Source organism: Bos mutus, chromosome 15, assembly GCF_027580195.1.
Source record: "Bos mutus isolate GX-2022 chromosome 15, NWIPB_WYAK_1.1, whole genome shotgun sequence".
NCBI lineage: Eukaryota > Metazoa > Chordata > Mammalia > Artiodactyla > Bovidae > Bos > Bos mutus.
The window spans coordinates 25,745,499-25,762,801 of NC_091631.1; the positions used below are offsets into that span (position 1 = coordinate 25,745,499).

Sequence of the window (17,303 nt, forward strand, 5' to 3'; positions counted from 1 at the left end):
GAGGCAGCATTGCTTACAGGCAGTAAGAGAGCCAGAGGTGGGGGGCAAGTGCTCACGGTGGGGAGAGGCTGAAGAACCCCTGTCAGGAGTTGAGGGGTGGGGAACAAGTACCAGAGGGGCCCACCAATTTGAGATTTGAGAACCCATTCCAGTATCCTTGCCTGGAGAATTCCATGGACGGAGCCTGATGGGCTACAGTCCGTGGGATCACAAAGAGTAGACACGATTGAGCGACTAACACTTTCACACTTTTCTCTTCACTAAGCCAAATCTCGGAGCCCTCCTTGACACAGCCTCACCTTTACCCCTCCACACCCAATTGCCAAGGCCTGTCGATTACCCTGAAAGCTCTCCTCCCCAGCCCAGGTGCCACCTCTCACCTAGATCCATGATCTCAAACTTTAGGGAGCATCACGGTCACCTGCAGAACTTAAAACACAGTTTGCTGGGCCCCACCCTAGAGTTTCAGATTTAATCTGTCTCTCGTGAGGCCTGAGAATCTGCATTTTGTCCCAGGTGATGCTGATGCTGCTAGTCCAGGAACTGTGTTCTGAGAATCACTGACCCAGTCTACAGCCATACCACCCTGAATGCACCCGATCTCATCTGATCTCGGAAGCTAAGCAGAGTTGGGCCTGGTTAGTACTTGGATGGGAGAATCACTGACCCAGATGATTCCTGCCTGCTGGCCCTGCCTCAGCCCTGTGCTGCATGGCAGCCGCATGCCCAGGAATCTCCTCTACTAAAATCCCACCACTTACTACACCTGTATCAAGCCTCAGTTTCCCCCAGAAGACTTAAGGTTGTGAGAAAGAAAGAAAGAAAGAATCTGAGAAATGTTTATATACTCAGTACTTGAGGGAGAACCAGGAGCTCCACTATTATATATGTGGGCAAAGGGAAGAAATGGAGTATATGAGTGTAGTTGGGGGTGGGGTGATGGAAGAGGGAAGCTGCCATGACATGCCACAAACACACAGAGCGGACAGAAGCACAGGCCAAAGTATAATAACTGAAAACAAGCAAGGGTCTAGTGGACCACGTGTGTTCAGTCGCTTTAGTTGTGTCTGACTCACTGAGACCCCAGAGACTGTAGCCCACCCGTCTCCTCTGTCCATGGGATTCTCCAAGCAAGAACACTGGACTGGGTTGCCGTGCCCTCTTCCAGGGGACCTTCCCGACCCAGGGACCAAGCCTAGGTCTCCTGAACCACAGGCAGATTCTTCACCACTGAGCCACCAGGGAGGCCCCTAGTGGGCCACAAGCATTTGGTTGTTTAGTCACTCAGTCGTGTCCAACTCTTTTCGACACCCCATGGACTGCAGCATGCCAGGCCTGCTTGTCCCTCACCATCTCCTGGAGCTTGCGCAAACTCACGTCCATTGAGTCAGTGATGCCATCCAACCATCTCATCCTGTCATCCCCTTCTCCTCCCGCCTTCAATCTTTCCCAGCATCAGGGTCTTTTCTAAAGAATCAGTTCTTCGCATCGGGTGGCCAAAGTATTGGACCTTCAGCCTCAGCATCGGTCCCTCCAATGAATATTCAGGATTGATTTCCTTTAGGATGGACTGGGTTCATCTCTTTAAGTCCAAGGGACTCTCAACAGTGTTTTTCAACACAACAGTTCAAAAGCATCAATTCTTCGGCACTCAGCCTTTTTTATGGTCCAACTCTCACATGGCTACTGGAGAAACCATAGCTTTGACTAGACGGATCTTTGTTGGCAAAGTAATGTCTCTGCTTTTTAATATGCTGTCTAGGTTGGTCATAGCTTTTTTCCCAAGGAGCAAGCGTCTTTTAATTTTATGGCTGCAGTCATGAAATCTGCAGTCACCATTTGCAGTGATTTTGGAGCCCAAGAAAATAAAATCTCTCACTGTTTCCATTGTTTCCCCATCTGTTTGCCATGAAGTGATGAGACTAGATGCCATGATCTTCGTTTTTTGAATACTGTGTTTTTAAACCAGGTTTTCACTCCTCTTTCACTTTCATCAAGAGGCTCTTTAGTTCTTCTTCGCTTTCTGCCATAAGGGTAGTGTCATCTGCATATCTGAGATTGTTGATATTTCTCTCAGCAATCTTGATTCCAGCTTGTGCTTCATCCAGCCTGGCATTTCTCATGATGTACTCTGCATATAAGTTAAATAAGCAGGGTGACAATATACAGCTTTGTCATATTCCTTTCCCAATTTTGAACCAGTCCATTGTTCCATGTCCAGTTCTAACTGTTGCTTCTTGACCTGCATACAGATTTCTCAGGAGTCAGGTAAGGTGGTCTGGTATTCCCATCTCTTGAAGAAGTTTCCACAGTTTGTTGTGATCCACACAGTCAAAAGCTTTAGCATAGTCTTGAAGCATAAATAGATGTTTTTCTGGAATTCTCTTGCTTTTTCTATGATCCAATGGATGTTAGTAATTTGATCTCTGATTCCTCTCCCTTTTCTAAATCCAGCTTGAACATCTGGAAGTTCTCGGTCCACATACTGTTGAAGCCTAGCTTGGCGAATTTTGAGCATTACTTTGCTAGCATGTGAAATGAAAGTAACTCTGCGGTAATTTGAACATTCTTTGGCATTGCCCTTCTTTGGGACTGGAGTGAAAATTGACTTCTTCCAGTCCTGTGGTCACTGCTGAAGTTTCCAAATTTGCTGGTAAATTGGTACCTGTCCCTGGTACCCACAATGGTATAGGCAGAGTTGGTGCTCAGTTTCCACGTGGTGAATGAACTGCCATGAGGTTGCTCAGATAGCAGTGCAGGTGTGGGAGGGGAAACATTTTTAAATGGAACAAAAAGACTGCTCGGGCTTCCCAGGTGGCACTGGTGGTAAAGAACCTGCCTGCCAAAGCAGGAGCTACAAGAAACGCAGGTTCCATCTCTGGGTCGGGAAGATCCCCTGCAAAAGGGTATGGTAACCCACTCCAGTATGCTGCCTGGAGAATCCCATGGACAGATGAGCCTGCCGGGCTACAGTCCATGGGGTCGCAGAGACGGACACGACTGAAGTGACTTAGCACAGCACAAAAGACTGCTCGGCCCTGCCACAGGGTGCCTCCCCCAGGCCCTGGGCCAGGATGCCTAGCTCCCACCACTCACTCTCAGACACCCAGGCACCCCACTGAGTTTCTCCTCCCGCTCTACTCCAGCCAGGGGAGCAGCTGACTCCTTCTGGGCCCAGGCACCCTATGGCTCACCACAGGGATCCAACCTGCCCCCACACCCAAGCCAGGCTCCTGGGGAGGTGAACTCACCTGGCGTGGGCCAGGCCAGGCTAATGGCAAATGCCCCACGCCACTCTCACATCCTGACTTCTGGTCCACAAAACCTGGTCATCTGAAGTCCATTGCCCTGCCCTCAGGGAACACAGTCATGTTGTGGAGGCAATAATGCCCCCACTAAGGATCCCATGGGGTGGGGGATGCTGCTGTCAAGAAGTGTCCAGCAGAACAGAGAAACAGGTGGGAACCCAGAGGAGGGGCACTGGACGGGGTGGGCATTTAATGCACACCGGTTGCCACTAAATGCCATGGACTTACCCCCACTCCCACCCCATGAGTTCCTTTAACCCCGCCACCACCCTGGGGACTGGAAAGATCAGGTTTACACAGAGGTCATGCACAGGAATGTGACCTGCCCCAGGTCACACAACTAGCAAGAAACCCAACCAAAATCAAACCCAGGTTTGGCTGGTTCAAATCCTGTGCCTGTTGGCCCCAGGCTCTGTCCAATACTCGAGGTAAAGGGGTGGCTTCCTGGAAGAGGGGGCATGTGTGTCAAGGGCATGATGTGCCTGCGTCTGAGGCTCAGCACCCCCAGAGTGTGAGGCAGGAGGGGGAGCAAGAGTGCACCCCACCCCAATTCATGAAGAAAACAGGGCGGGTCAGGGGAGGCCCTGCAGGGCAACAGGCCCAGCAAGTGAGGGGTGACAACAAACAGGGCCCAGTCAGCAGGGACAGGACGGGAGGCAAGAAACAGTAATGAGCTCCCCAGGGCCTCGTGCCTCCTGCCAGGGCCCAGGGGCTCTCACCACAGCAGCACCAGAAGGCAGAGCGCAATTAGTCCGGCGCAGCCCGCCCTACCCCAGCCTCCTGGGGACCCACGCTCCTGGAGATTCCACCCTCGAAGCCTCCAGACCAGTCAGGTGAGTGCCCTGAAACACCCTGCAGGAAGAACCTGCAGCCCAGAGATAAACACAGGCCTGCCCGCGGTCACACAGTATCAATGACAGGCCTCTTGTCTGAGGGTCCAGGGCCCCCTTTTCCACTTACTAGGTGGGGAGCTTCACCAGGGGCCAGACCCAGAGCAAGCCCATAGCAAGCTGGGGCTTCTCTCTACAAATAACCAGACGGCCCATTCCCCGGGAAGGACACAGAGGGCCAGGCTCTGGCCCCACTGAAAGCCCCCAGGAAGCCTGAGACAGCAAGGCCTGCTGTGGGGCTGCTTGCCAGTCATGAGGTCCAACAGTTTGGGGAACGGCTGGGTTCTCAAAACTTTTTGAGCCCTCTCCGTGCCAGGGTCCTGCTGGGCTCAGAGAGAAGATATAAGTGAGACCAGCTCTGCCCCTGGGGAGCTCACCTCAAGAGGGGAGATCAAAGATAAACAGGCAATTACAGGACAGGGGGAAGGTGTGGGGCCAGCCCCACAGGTTCCCAAGCACCACCGCCAGCCCCAGACTGAGCCCTACCTGGCTTGGAAGCTGTGCACCTTGCTCAGGGTTCAGACCAGGGGGCTGGAGCCTGGAAGGGGAGGGGGAGAGCAACTCTCCCCCCGGAGAACAGCACCGGCCCCCACCCTCTCTGGGCCATGAGGCTCTCCAAGGCCCTCCCAGCTCGGATGGCCCTTGACCGCCCACGTCAACGGGTTCTCAGCAGTGGCCTCTGCCGAGGGCCCTAGGCAAAAAGCTCCCCATATCCCACAGGACCACTGGGGCCAGGTCCCAGGCATGCCCACTCAGGGTGGCTGTGAGAGGTCACACCCCTGTTCAGAAGACGTGACAACAGGTCACCTATGACAGTCTCAGCCTGGGGTGAGGGCATGGCGCCCTCTAGAGGCTGAAGGATGATTTGCGACAAGAACAAACACCTGCTCCTTGCACCCTGCTTGCACCCATGATGGGAATCTGAATTATCACAGCACTGGCTCCCGCAGGCACCACTCCCCCAGCAGCGCACTGTGCAAGGCCCTTTAAGGGCAATGCCTCGCTCTACCCTCACAGCTGCCGAGAGGGAGCTGCTCTGATACCCTGGCTTTTTGGATGAGTAACCTGAGGCTAATTATAAAAAAGACGCTTACTCCTTGCAAGAAAAGTTATGACCAACCTAGACAGCATACTGAAAAGCAGAGACATTACTTTGCCAACAAAGGTCCGTCTAGTCAAGGCTGTGGTTTTTCCAGTGGTCATGTATGGATGTGAGAGTTGGACTATAAAGAAAGCTGAGCGCCAAAGAACTGATGCTTTTGAACTGTGGTGTTGGAGAAGACTCTTGAGAGTCCCTTGGACTGGAAGGAGATCCAACCAGTCCATCTGAAAGGAAATCTGTCCTGAATATTCCTCGGAAGGACTGATGCTGAAGCTGAAACTCCAGTACTTTGGCCACCTCATGCGAAGAGTTGACTCATTTGAAAAGACTCTGATGCTGGGAGTGATTGGGGGCAGGAGGAGAAGGGGACGACAGAGGATGAGATGGCTGGATGGCATCATTGACTCGATGGATGTGAGTCTGAGCGAACTCCAGGAGTTGGTGATGGACAGGGAGGCCTGGCGTGCTGCGATTCATGGGGACACAAAGAGTCGGACACAACTGAGCGACTGAACTGAACTGAATTGAAGAAATGACGAGGCTGGGACTCCCACCTGAGCCCAGAAGACTCAGGTGTCCAGTGCTCTTAAGCCCTGCTCTACAGAAAAAGCAGGAAGGATAGGAATGAGAAAGGGCCAATGACTTGTATTTTGCTGGTGTGGGAACCCAGGAGGCAGTCCCTGTCAATGACTGTTTAGCAATCGCAACTCCAGCTTCCCAGCCTCCCCACCTCCCCGGGAGGGAACTGTGTTGGATTTGAGCTGCATCGCCAAATGTATCCACAAGAGGGCGAAGTGTCAGGACCTCGAGCCCATTCTTTGCACCAGAAAACCCGATCATCCTCGTCCAGAACACTGGCTGCTGGGAACCATGAATCACAACACGGGATTGTCTGCATCACTCCCACTGAACAAGTGAGAAGAGTGAGGCCCCGAGAAGGACAAGAACTGGCCAAGGTACACAGCGTATCCTGACAGGGGTCTCCTGAGCCCCAGGTAGTGGTGGCTCCACACGGCATGATTCAGGCAGCTCCCACATTTCATAGGTGCCTATTGTGCCAAGTGGCTCCAGGGACACCGTGGGTCCCCCAAGAGTCACAAGGGAATGTGTCAGAATTGGGAGCTATAAGGGATGGTATGGGGAGGGAGGAGGGAGGAGGGTTCAGGATGGGGAACACATGTATACCTGTGGCGGATTCATTTTGATACTTGGCAAAACTAATACAATTTGTAAAGTTTAAAAATAAAATAAAATTTTAAAAAAAAGAAAATAAAAAAAAAAAAAAAAAGAATTGGGAGCTATAGATTCCCAGCACCCACCCCTGAGTGGCGGGGGAGGGGAAGGCAATTCTGAGGTTCAGCCAATATTGGGGAGCCCTGGCACAACCCACCCCCGCCCAGGCTGTCATTAAGTCTCACCTACTCATTCAGGCCCCACCTCCCCCAGCTGGTGGTGAGGGCGCCAGGCTGATTAAGCCTCCCCAGCACCCCACCCTCCCCAGGCCTCACCTTTTGCCACAGTGACTCGCGGGAAGCGAGGGATGAGCAGGCCGCCACAAACCAGCAGTTGCCCACCTGGCCCTGGTGCAGGTCGTGGGAGCTGATGCCGTCCACAAAGAGGCGGGGGTCCTCGCAGATGTCCTGCGGGGAAGCCGAGAGGAGACCTCACTGTCTGCGTGGGAGATCCACTGCCTGCCCTGGACAACTGGGGCCGTGTCAAGTCTCTACAAACCCAGCTTCCCCTAGGGCCGCTCTGAAAGCCCCTCTCCCTTCCCCTGGCTCTGTTCCTCTGCCAGAGTCTGGATGATGAGCAAATGCTGTGGAAGGACTTCGGGGGGCTGGACCAGGGCCACCACCTCCCTCCTGCCCCCTGTGGTCTTCCCTGGCCAGCAAGGACTCAGTGTCCATCATCCGCCAGCACCAGCGGCCCCGTGGGCCCATCCCTGCCAGCTTTCAGGGGCCCACGATCACCAGGAGGGGCAAGATACAGGGCAGAAAGACACCAAAATGACACATGATGAGTGCAAAGGGCGGGGAGAAGCGGGGAGACAGACGACCACGCCAGAACCCATGTGGGTGCATCCTCGGACTGCCTCATCTGACCTTCACCCCATCCAAGCAGTGTGGCCTTGGTTTTGTTTTCATTTTATTTCTTTTTTAATGCTTTTTTTTAATTGTGGTAAAAGTCACACCATATAAAACATAGCATTTTAACAATATTTAACTGTATGGCTCAGTGGCATTAAGTACATTCACACTGCTGGGCAACTTTCACTATCATCCATCTCTGGATTTTTCACTTTCCTAAACTGAAGCTCTAGCCTCATTAAACATTTAACTCCCCATCCCCCCTCTCCATCCCACCACCTGGCCCCTGGGGCATCTACCAATGTACTTTCTGACTCTATGAATTTGACTCTTTAGATATCTCATATAAATGTGGCATTGCTATTCCATTTTATTAATAAGGAATGGAGGTTCAGAGAAAGGCAGTGACTCTCAAGGGCACACAGCAAGCCGACACCAGGCAGAACTGAGCAGATACCCCCAGAGCTCCCAGAGTGCCTCCCCAGAACCCTCCTCCTCTCCCATCTGCTTCTTCACTCTACAGCTCACTCTCCAAGTCGGGGAAGGGAGGTGAGACAATAGGGGGCTGGGAGGTAAACACTGAGGCATGCCTTCCTTCCTGCTGGCACCGTGATCTATCCTCACCATGCATGGTCCTGAGAGGTGGACACTGTGCTCATTTTACAGATGAGGAAACTGAGGCCCAGAGAGGTTGAACAACATGTTACAGCCACACAGCACAACCCTGCTTCCACTTCAGCGGCTGCTCTTAAACCAGTTCAGTGTCCACAGAGCTATTGAGGTCCTAGTGCAAGCAGCCAGCAGAGGGTAGCAGAGTCAGGAAGACAGACTTCAAATTCCTGCTGTGCAACTTTGGGCCAATGACTCAACCTCTCCATTGAGCCTCCGTTTCCTGCCCTGTGCAAAGGAGGCAGACTATTATACTTGCAGGGCTTTGTAAGGACTCCACAGGTCACAGAGGCAGGGGGAAAGTGAAAGTGAAAATGTTAGTCACTCAGTCATGTCCAACTCTTTGCGACCCCATGGACTGTAGCCCACCACGCTCCTCTGTCCATGAAATTCTCCAGGCAAGAATACTGGAGTGGGTTGAGGCAGGGGAACACGGGCAAAGAGCTATCAGCTCAACTAAGGTGTTCAGGACTCCTGTTGCCACCTCTGCCTGGGAAAATCAAGAGTTTGGCAGGGCCGGACTGAGGGCATGAGCACTCCAGATGGGATTTCAGGGTGACCAGGGCCAAGCTGCAAGGCAGCTCCCCCAGAGTACGGACCGTGGACTGCGGGATGCAACAGATCTGAGTAACACTGCTCCAGGTCATGGAAATCCATTGAGGCTGGAAACACAGAGAGCTCTCCAGAAGCCCTCCTTATCTTATCTCCCAGGCCCGGCCCGCATGCTGAGCCTAGCCAGAGGAAGCCATGACTCAGCATCTGCCTCCCTGGGGTCAGCAGGACAAGTGTGGAGGGAGGCTTCATACCTGGAGGACCCAGTCATATCCTCACCATGGGAGAGACAGCTGCTGCCTGGCATCCCAGGAAGTGATCTCCAAGGCACCCCTCCCCCTTCTGGGCCCTGCCCAGAGACTGGACCACCCACTCCACAGACGAGGATGCCAAGGTCAGGCAGGGGGCGGTGACGTGCAGGGTCACGGGCCAAGTGGACAGATGAGACAGAGCCTAGCCCTTGGGACGGAGCTCTCCTCCTCACTAAGCCCCACCTCCGAGACAGCCTGTGGGCAGGTCCAGCCATCCCTGCCTGGCCCTCCTGCCCCAGAACAGGGCTCTGGCCCCTGGGAGAGACTGAGCATGGGGGGTCAGGAGTCCTGGCTCCAGTCTCAGCCCTGCCCTGTGAGGGAGCACAGACCAGGGGCAAATCCTCCAGTCCGGGAGGGAGCAGAGAGGAGGAGATGGTCTAAGGTGTGTTCCCATTACCAGGAGAGGAGTGGGTCTGCCAGCTTAAGACAGAGAAACCACTAGAGGTTGGAGGCACCCGGGGCCACCCTGGGACACCCTGAACGGAACAATCAGAAACAGCCTGCAATGACCAGGCACCAGCTGTGTGCCTAGCTGTGCAGAACGATCCTGAGAGATAGGTATGGTTAACATTTCCAATTTACAGATGATGAAACCAAGGCACAGAGAGATTAAGTCATTTGTGAAAGGCCATGGAGGAACAGGTGAACTGGGACTCCAGTCCAGACAGTTAGCTCCGGAGCCTCCATCTGGACCAGGGCTTGTGAGTGACAAGGCCACTGTCCCTTCCCCATCCCCCTGCACCTGTCCTCAGCCCAGCGTGGGGGACTTGCCATATGGCAATAAGCCCAAGGGGTCAGGGGCAGCGCAGACCCTCACCCGTGTCACTATAGAGCCTGACTTCTCAAGACCCACGTCTGTCCTCCGACCTGTCCTGGGCCATCAGCTAGGGACAGAGCACAGAGCCAGTCAGAAAAGCCCCAGCCCACAGGCAGAGCCCTGGAGGAGAAGTCTGAGGGTAACCCTCCACACGAGCCCAGCGGTGACAGCAGGAACACGGGGAGAGATCAGAGGAGACTGCCTGGAGGTGGTGACGCCGGCAGAGCAAGCATGGAGCGGACTGAGGGCAGGGAGGCTCCAGAGGGGAAAGGAATGGAAACTCATAATTCCCCCCAAGATGGGATCTGGCCACAGCCTGGAGACAGATGCTGCTTCTGACAACATCAGCCACCTGTGCTCCCTCCCATCGCTGCCCACACTGAGGTTCACCTTGGGAGTCTCCCCACCAGCCTGCGAGCTCCAGGGCAGGGTCCAGGCCTGGCTCTGCCCACCGCCAGTGTCAGGGACTGGGCTTGGCAGGTTCTGGGCCAGGCCACCCCTAGGGCTGGGATGACCGCTCCTCTGTGGTCAATGGACCTCTGTCTGGGGCCCAGCCCCTTGCTTCTGTGGCCACCTCTCACCTCTCAGTCCCTCCCAGCCTATTAAACCACCTCCACAGGACACAGGTCACAGCCCATAACCACCTCCTCCCTGAACCTGAACTTCGGGTTTCCAGGCCTGGTGTAGAAAGAGGAGGGTCAGCAGGTCCAGGGCACCTTCAGCCCCTCTGCCCTCACCCCTTCTCATCGTCCATCCACCTTCACCCCAGTCATCTCCCTCCCGGAATCTAAGATCATAACCAGAATCAATTAGACAACCGGGAAACTGAGGTCCAGGAAGAAAGCGGGACCTCTGTCTGGGATGGAAAGCAAGGCAGGGGTTACAGCTTGTGCCCTGTCGCCTCTGCCACAGACCCGCCTCCCCAGCAATCCCCTCCTCAGAGGCCACCCCACATGCACCCAGGAGGGGCCGTTCCTAGGCAGGGCAGAGGCCCAGGTGGCTGGACTCGGCACAAACTGTTCATCTCACATCATAATGGAGACTACTACTCAGCACAGCCGGGAAGCAGGGTCTTCTCCAGGTGCTGGTGTGAGTCTGAGCCCCAGACACAGGGCTGGAGACCACCAGGCCACCGTGCGAGAACCTGGGAGGTTCCAAAACCGACATCTGTTTGTGGGACCTGGATTTGTCCCTTTCTTGATTCCAAAGGACCTGAGATTGGGGTCCTTATCTCTTATCCCCAGAGATTGGGGAAGGCAGAGCATGGGGGGACATGGCGGGGTCTACCCCACAGGGAGGAGAAGTGGCGGTACTAAGGCCTTGGGCTTGAGAAAAGAGGACGCACCCCTCCATCTACCCATCCCCTTGGGATTCCCTGAGTCACAGGCCTTCTCCTCCAGTCTCTCATCTCCTCTTATCTCCCCGATTAGGTCCCTGAGGGAGGCGCCCAGCAAATGTTTACTGAATGGTAAAGAACCAAGAAACATTGGAGCTGAGAGGAGGAGGAGGTGTGGGCTGGGGCAGGTGCCTTGGGTGGGACTGCAATGGACCAGAGAGCCCACAGGAGGTGGGGCTTCCGAGCAGGACTGACTCTGGGTCCCTAGCATCAGGCTCGCTGGAGCAGGTGGTCGAGGGAAGGAAGTTTGTCATCTGCCTCCGGTGTGTCTAATAGCACAAGCACCTCAAGACTCTCAACCTCCAGACGCTAGGGGAAGGAAGAACTCCTCCCCATTCACGGAGCAGGCAGCCGAGGCCCCAGGAGGAAAGTGACGCATTCAAGGTCACACCTCTGGCTCCACGGCCAGCTTCCTCATTCCATTTTGGGAGAAAGAGGAGGGAGGCTGGCAGACAGGGAGGCTGACTGAGGAGATCCCCCAAGAGCAGAAAGGCCACAATACCAGACTAAGGATACCAGACTCACATCAAGAGAAGGAGCTGGGGGCGGGACAGGAGTGCAAACGGCTTCCCCCGGGCCTTCCAGAAAGTTGGGTTTTTGCTCTATTTGTAAACAGTCAGGTCACAGGACCCAGGAAGTGGAACTCCATAGCAACGTGGCTGCTTTGGGCCAAAGTTCCATCTCACTGGCCCAGGGCCAAACAGCTGGGAGTTAATGGTCACCCCACTGGGCTGGCCCTGCCACACCTACCCGAGGCAAGGGCATGGCTTCCGGCCCTTGGGGGCTACCAACCCCATGTCCTGTGTCCTGTCTGTGGAGCAGGGCTACGTACACACGCCCATCCCTCACACCCGGGTCCACACCATCTCACCCCCTCATTGCACACCACTCAGCGGTGCCTGGCCCTGAGCTGCCTTCCAAACCAGAATTGACCCCCCACAACTGCTCCTGGGCCCCACTCTGTCACCTCCTTCTCAATACCAACCGCCACACGCTGCCTGTCACCCGCCTCCACATCCAGTCCTCGACAGGCAGGGCAGCTCTGTTCCTCCTCTTTGCATGTCTGTGGAGGACTGGGCACCACGCCCGGTGAGGAGGGCAATGCAGGACAGTGTGCAAGGCAGGACTCCCGAACTGGCAGGCAGAAAGCCCAGAGAGGGCAGATGACTCCACCAGGGTCACACAGCAAGAGGTGGCTGAGCCCAGGCAGCCTGGCGTTTCCTCTTCTCACTGTATCAAGCCCAACCATCCCCAGCAGTGCTTTAGCAGCTTCCTTCCAGAGCCACAGGATCTAAAATGCCTGGGTGATGGCCAGAGGGCAGGAGAGGGCCAGGAGGTGGGCCACGAGGGAGTGGGGTGAGAGGAGGGCAGAGGGCTCCAGTGTCTCCCCTCCACCGAAAGCCTCACAAAGGCCTTTTGAGGCCGGCCTCCTTCCCCACCCACCCACCAAAGAGGAGGGAGGAGGCATGGGGGCTGGGGGTGCGCCAAGGACAGGAGTCCCAGGCCAGCCAGGAGGCGGCTGGGAGCTCAGAGAACCAAGGCAGTGCAACTCATGGTGTGGAAGTCCCTGGGGCACTAGGGAGGCTCTCTCTGGAACTGGGCAGGTGGGCCAGGGGAAGCAGGACTGCTGGGTCCCTGCCTGGCTCTGCTCCCAGCTCCCTGAGTGATCGAAGCATGTGCCCACCCTTCTTGGACTCAATTTCCCTACCTCATAAGTATCCTAGTCCAAGAAAACAGGATTTTCTGTCTTGGAAGGGACTTGAGAGCCCAGCCTATGAGAGGAACATTAAAAACTAAATTTCACTTTCCCCAAACGTCCAGGGGGCTGGAGGGAACTTCGTAAAGTGCAAATCTGCCCGTGAAAACGCTGTTGAGAATCTGGCCTGTGATTCCCGCTGCCTCAGAGCACAGCTGGCCTGGCTCAGCTCCACCAAGCCCAGGGCCCCGGACCTCCTCTCCCCTTACTCCCCGCCCCCGATGCTAGTCCCAGATACGCCTGAGGACTTCAAGCGCAGGTCTTTCTCACACCATACCCTCTCACCCTTCAGCTCTGCAATGCCTCCTGTGAGCACCTCTGAGTGCCGGACAGGGGGTCTCCCTGGCTCCAGGCACCCAGGTCCATCACTGTCTCCAGCACTGAATCCCTCTGGTGTGAACAACTCTGTGTCACCACCACGGCTGCGGGCGCTGAAGGGAGGATGCTCGTGGTGCAGCACGGGGTGGGGGGACCTGGGGGTGGCCTTCAGCAGCCTCTCAGTCGTCACCCAGGCCCCTGGGGCACCCACTCTCACACTCAGGAATCATGGTTAAAGAGGATGAGGTCATGCCATGAGGCCAGATACTTCTGTTCAACACATTCCAGCCTCAGCGACCCAGGCCAAGACAGAGGGAGCCGCCAGCCAGATGCTCCATAATTCACCGATTCCAACAGAAATGATGACAGCTGTCTTATGGGTGCCAGGCCCCGTGCCAGACTTTCATGCATCATCTCTTTAAACGCTCACAACAACTCTATGCAGTACTTTTATTTTTTACTACCACTATTATTACTGATTAACCATCATAATAAAATGCTTTCCATGTACAGCAAATAACTATTTCAAAATCACTACAAAAATCACTGACAATAATCAGCAAAGTAAATTTCTTCTACTTGAATGTCACTCTAATCATACTAGAAAAACGTCACATCCACATCACCTCATTTGTATCCCCAAAACAACCCTGGGTGGCAGAACAGAGGGCCCCATCTCCCTCATAAGGAAGCTGAGTGGTGGCTACAGAATTGGGGGCCATTCTCCTGGCTCCCTTAAATTAAAAGACACTTGCTCCTCGGAAGGAAAGCTGTAACAAACCTAGACAGCGTACTAAAAAGCAGAGCCATCACTTTGCTGACAAAGGTCCTTACAGTCAAAGCTATGGTTTTTCCAGTAGTCAGGCCCAGATGTGAGAGTCAGACCATAAAGAAGGCTGAGCGCCAAAGAATCAATGCTTTCGAACTGTAGTGCTAGAGAAGACTCTTGAGAGTCCTTTGGACAGCAAGGCGATCAAACCAATCGATCCTAAAGGAAATCAACTCTGAATATTCATTAGAAGGACTGATGCTGAAGCTGAAGCTCTAATACTTTGGCCACCTGTTGCAAAAAGTCTACTCACTGGAAAAGATCCTGATGCTGGGAAAAACTGAAGGCAGGACGAGAGGAGGGCGACAGAGGATAAGACGGTTGGATGGCATCACTGACTCAATGGACATGAATTTGAGCAAACTAGCAGGTAGTGAAGGACAGGGCAGCCTGGCATGCTGCAGTCCATGGGGTTGCAAAGAGTTGGACACGACTGAGCAACTGAACAACTGGCTCCCTATGCAGATGCAATCTGACAGCAGGAAGGCCCTGCATCAGCCCCTCCACTTTCTCTGTCACCTAGGGCCTCGGAGTGAGCCCTCCCAGCCATCCACTGTCCCTTGCAGGCTAGGTGGGTCTAGGCCTGCCTGTCTCAGCTCCAGTTCAGACCAGACACTGACCTTGGGCCGCTTCCACCTAACGGTGGGCCCTGGGCTGCCCTTATAGTAGAGCGAGTCGTCGGTGGCGGGGAAGTTGGGGTCCTCAAAGAGCACCTTCCTGCGCAGACAGGCCCGTTTCAGGGCTGAGTAGTTCTGGTTCTCGTAGGGCTTCACGCAGGAGAACATGGTGAATGCTGCCCCGGGAGGCAAGGCCGAGACGAGGCAGCAGAGGGAAGCTCCCGGGCACCTGGAAGGGCAGAAGATCAGAAGATCATCACTTCCTGAGAACTTGAGGCCCGCAGGACCCTGAAGGAGGTGGTCCCTCCCCACCACCCTGGAAAGCGGGCATCTTCATCCCCATTGTACGAGCCAGAATTGAGGCTCAGAGAAGGGGAGAGACCTGCCCGAGGTCACACAGCTGTTAGAAGCAAAGCAGGAAGAGGAATGACTGGCCTGACTCCACAGCCTGAATCTCATTTGTGATGCTCAGCGGTGACGCCAGGCCCATGGGCCAACAGGGTGCAAACACAATGGTGATCAGGGCTGCCTGGACGCACCCATGTCCTCCCTTTCTTTGTTCCACCAGCCTTTCTAGACCTCCCAGGCAGAGTCAGACTAGCGGTGATCCAGCAGCCCCCTGGCTGGTGTCACACCCTCAGGAAGAGTTGTTAGTCGCTCAGTTGTGTGTGACTCTTTGCGACCCCATGAACTGTAGCCTGCCAGGATCCTCTGTCCATGCAATTCTCCAGGCAAGAATACTGGAGTAGGTTACCATTTCCTTCTCCAGGAGGTCTTCCTGACCTAGGGATCAAACACGGGTCTCCTGTATTGACAGGCAGATTCTTTATGTCTGTCACATGAGTGTATACTCCTCAGTTCTGTCTCGTCACAACAAAGATCTGGAGTGACAGACATTAAAGCCCTCGGCATGTCACAGCTCTCGGGTCTTGGACAGACCGTGTTATAGCTCTCAGGTCTCGAATGGACCATGTTACAGCTCTTAGACAAATCAGTGTTACAGCTCCGTGTTACAGCTCTATTTTATTTAGATAATAACAGGAAAATCCATCCTCAAGGCGTGAGGGCATGTCGACCCAAAGACCGAAGAGAAGAGCGCCCCAGCGTGCTGGGTGGGGGGCGGCGGGGGGGAGCCCCAGCCCTTTGGCTCCTCTTTTTATTTGTTCCCCACCCCACCCCCCAGCCACCCCGGGCCTGCCCTATGTAAATTGGGTTAGCCAGAGTGTTGTTTGTTCTACCTGAGGTCCGACCTTCCTTTGTTCTCTTTTCACTGGCTTTTCTCTTCCTTATCTTTTAGCCACCGCCATTCTGGACTTCTTTTCCCTATTCTAACTACTTAACACGTCTAAGCCACCAGGGAAGCTCCCAGAGTCATGAGATCATCTCTGTCCTGTGTGGAAAACCCTCGGCCCTGGAGACCCCGCCAGCCGTCAATCAATCATGTAGCCTCCTCCCTCCAGGGCTCTGCCTTCTTAACCGCACTTCTGGAATCAAGGTTTCCAGTCCCGCAGGGAGCACTCTCCTTAATCCTGGTGACCTTACCTCCCCTGAGGACCCTCAACCTCACCTTGTGACCTTCCAATTCCAAAGCCAGCCTCTCCCACACAGCCTCCCAGACCCTGTAGCACCTCACACACCTGAACAGTCAGCCTCCTCTTCCTGGATTTTGAGGGTGTCCAGCCAGCCTCTCCCACACAGCCTCCCAGACCCTGCAGCACCTCACACACCTGAACAGTCAGTCTCCTCTTCCTGGATTTTGAGGGTGATTTCCAGCACTGGTCCTGACCCATCTCCCTCTCTGACCTCCCTTCCCCCTAAATGAAAGTGTTAAGTCACTCAGTCGTGTCTGACTCTTTGCAACCCCGTGGACTGTAGCCTGCCAGTCTCCTCTGTCCATGGAATTCTCCAGGCAAGAATACTGGAGTGGGTTGCCATGCCCTCCTCCAGGGGATCTTCCCGACCCAGGGATTGGACTTGGGTCTCCTGCATTGCAGGCAGATTCTTTACTGTCTGAGCCACTAAGGAAACCCCCTCAGGTGGTCCTTTAAGGGCTACACCAAGCCCAGGGGTTTGCTCACCTCCCCTGGCTGATGACCCTGATATCCCTGTGTTCAGTTTAGGCCCCTCACCTAGGCCCTCCCAGATGAGGACCAGTGGGTCCATTTTTACAAGGGCCAAATCCCACAGCAGAGTCTGGGCTTGAGTCCACGTGCGGCCCCGACACAGAGCCCAACGCAGAGGGTGCTGCACCACAAGCATCCTCCCTTCAGCGCCCGCAGTCCAGCACCCTAACCTTGCAGCTGTATGCTGAGCAAACCCAGGAGACACAGACTGGACTGACGTGGCCAGGAAAGGGCTCCGGGAGGGGAGGGAGCAGCAGCAAGTAAGTGCCCTGACAGATGCTGGGACAGCCAGGCACCTGACGAACAACCCCATCTCCGCCTGTGTAGCTCAGACCCCATCTGGCAGCTCCACGCCCCCCGGAACCTACTTACCATGGGCCTGCTCAGGGCAGCGCCATAAGCCCCACTCCCCAAAGACACAGGCCCCGACTTCCCAGCGTAGCTGAGGGAAACCGAGGCAAGGCAGGCTGGCTTCTAGGGCAGACATGAGTTCGAGAGCACGACTGATGTGGGTGTCACTCCCAGCTG

General features: G+C 54.9%; 1 protein-coding gene across 5 annotated transcripts in view; it reads right to left on the reverse strand.

The window, feature by feature from the left end:
* CAPN5 (calpain 5) overlaps positions 1-17,303 on the reverse strand; it is a 57,225-nt gene that overhangs the window by 25,963 nt on the left and 13,959 nt on the right. For 4 of the 5 annotated variants that reach the window (XM_005890655.2, XM_070383657.1, XM_070383658.1 and 1 more), the window contains 2 exons: positions 14,656-14,881; positions 6,809-6,940 (listed from right to left, as the gene is read on the reverse strand). In XM_005890655.2, the coding sequence (XP_005890717.2) occupies positions 6,809-6,940; positions 14,656-14,820 (297 nt within the window). In that variant the 5' untranslated portion in view covers positions 14,821-14,881. The remainder of the gene's footprint in view (positions 1-6,808; positions 6,941-14,655; positions 14,882-17,303) is intronic. The other variant, XM_070383659.1, reaches the window with a different exon arrangement.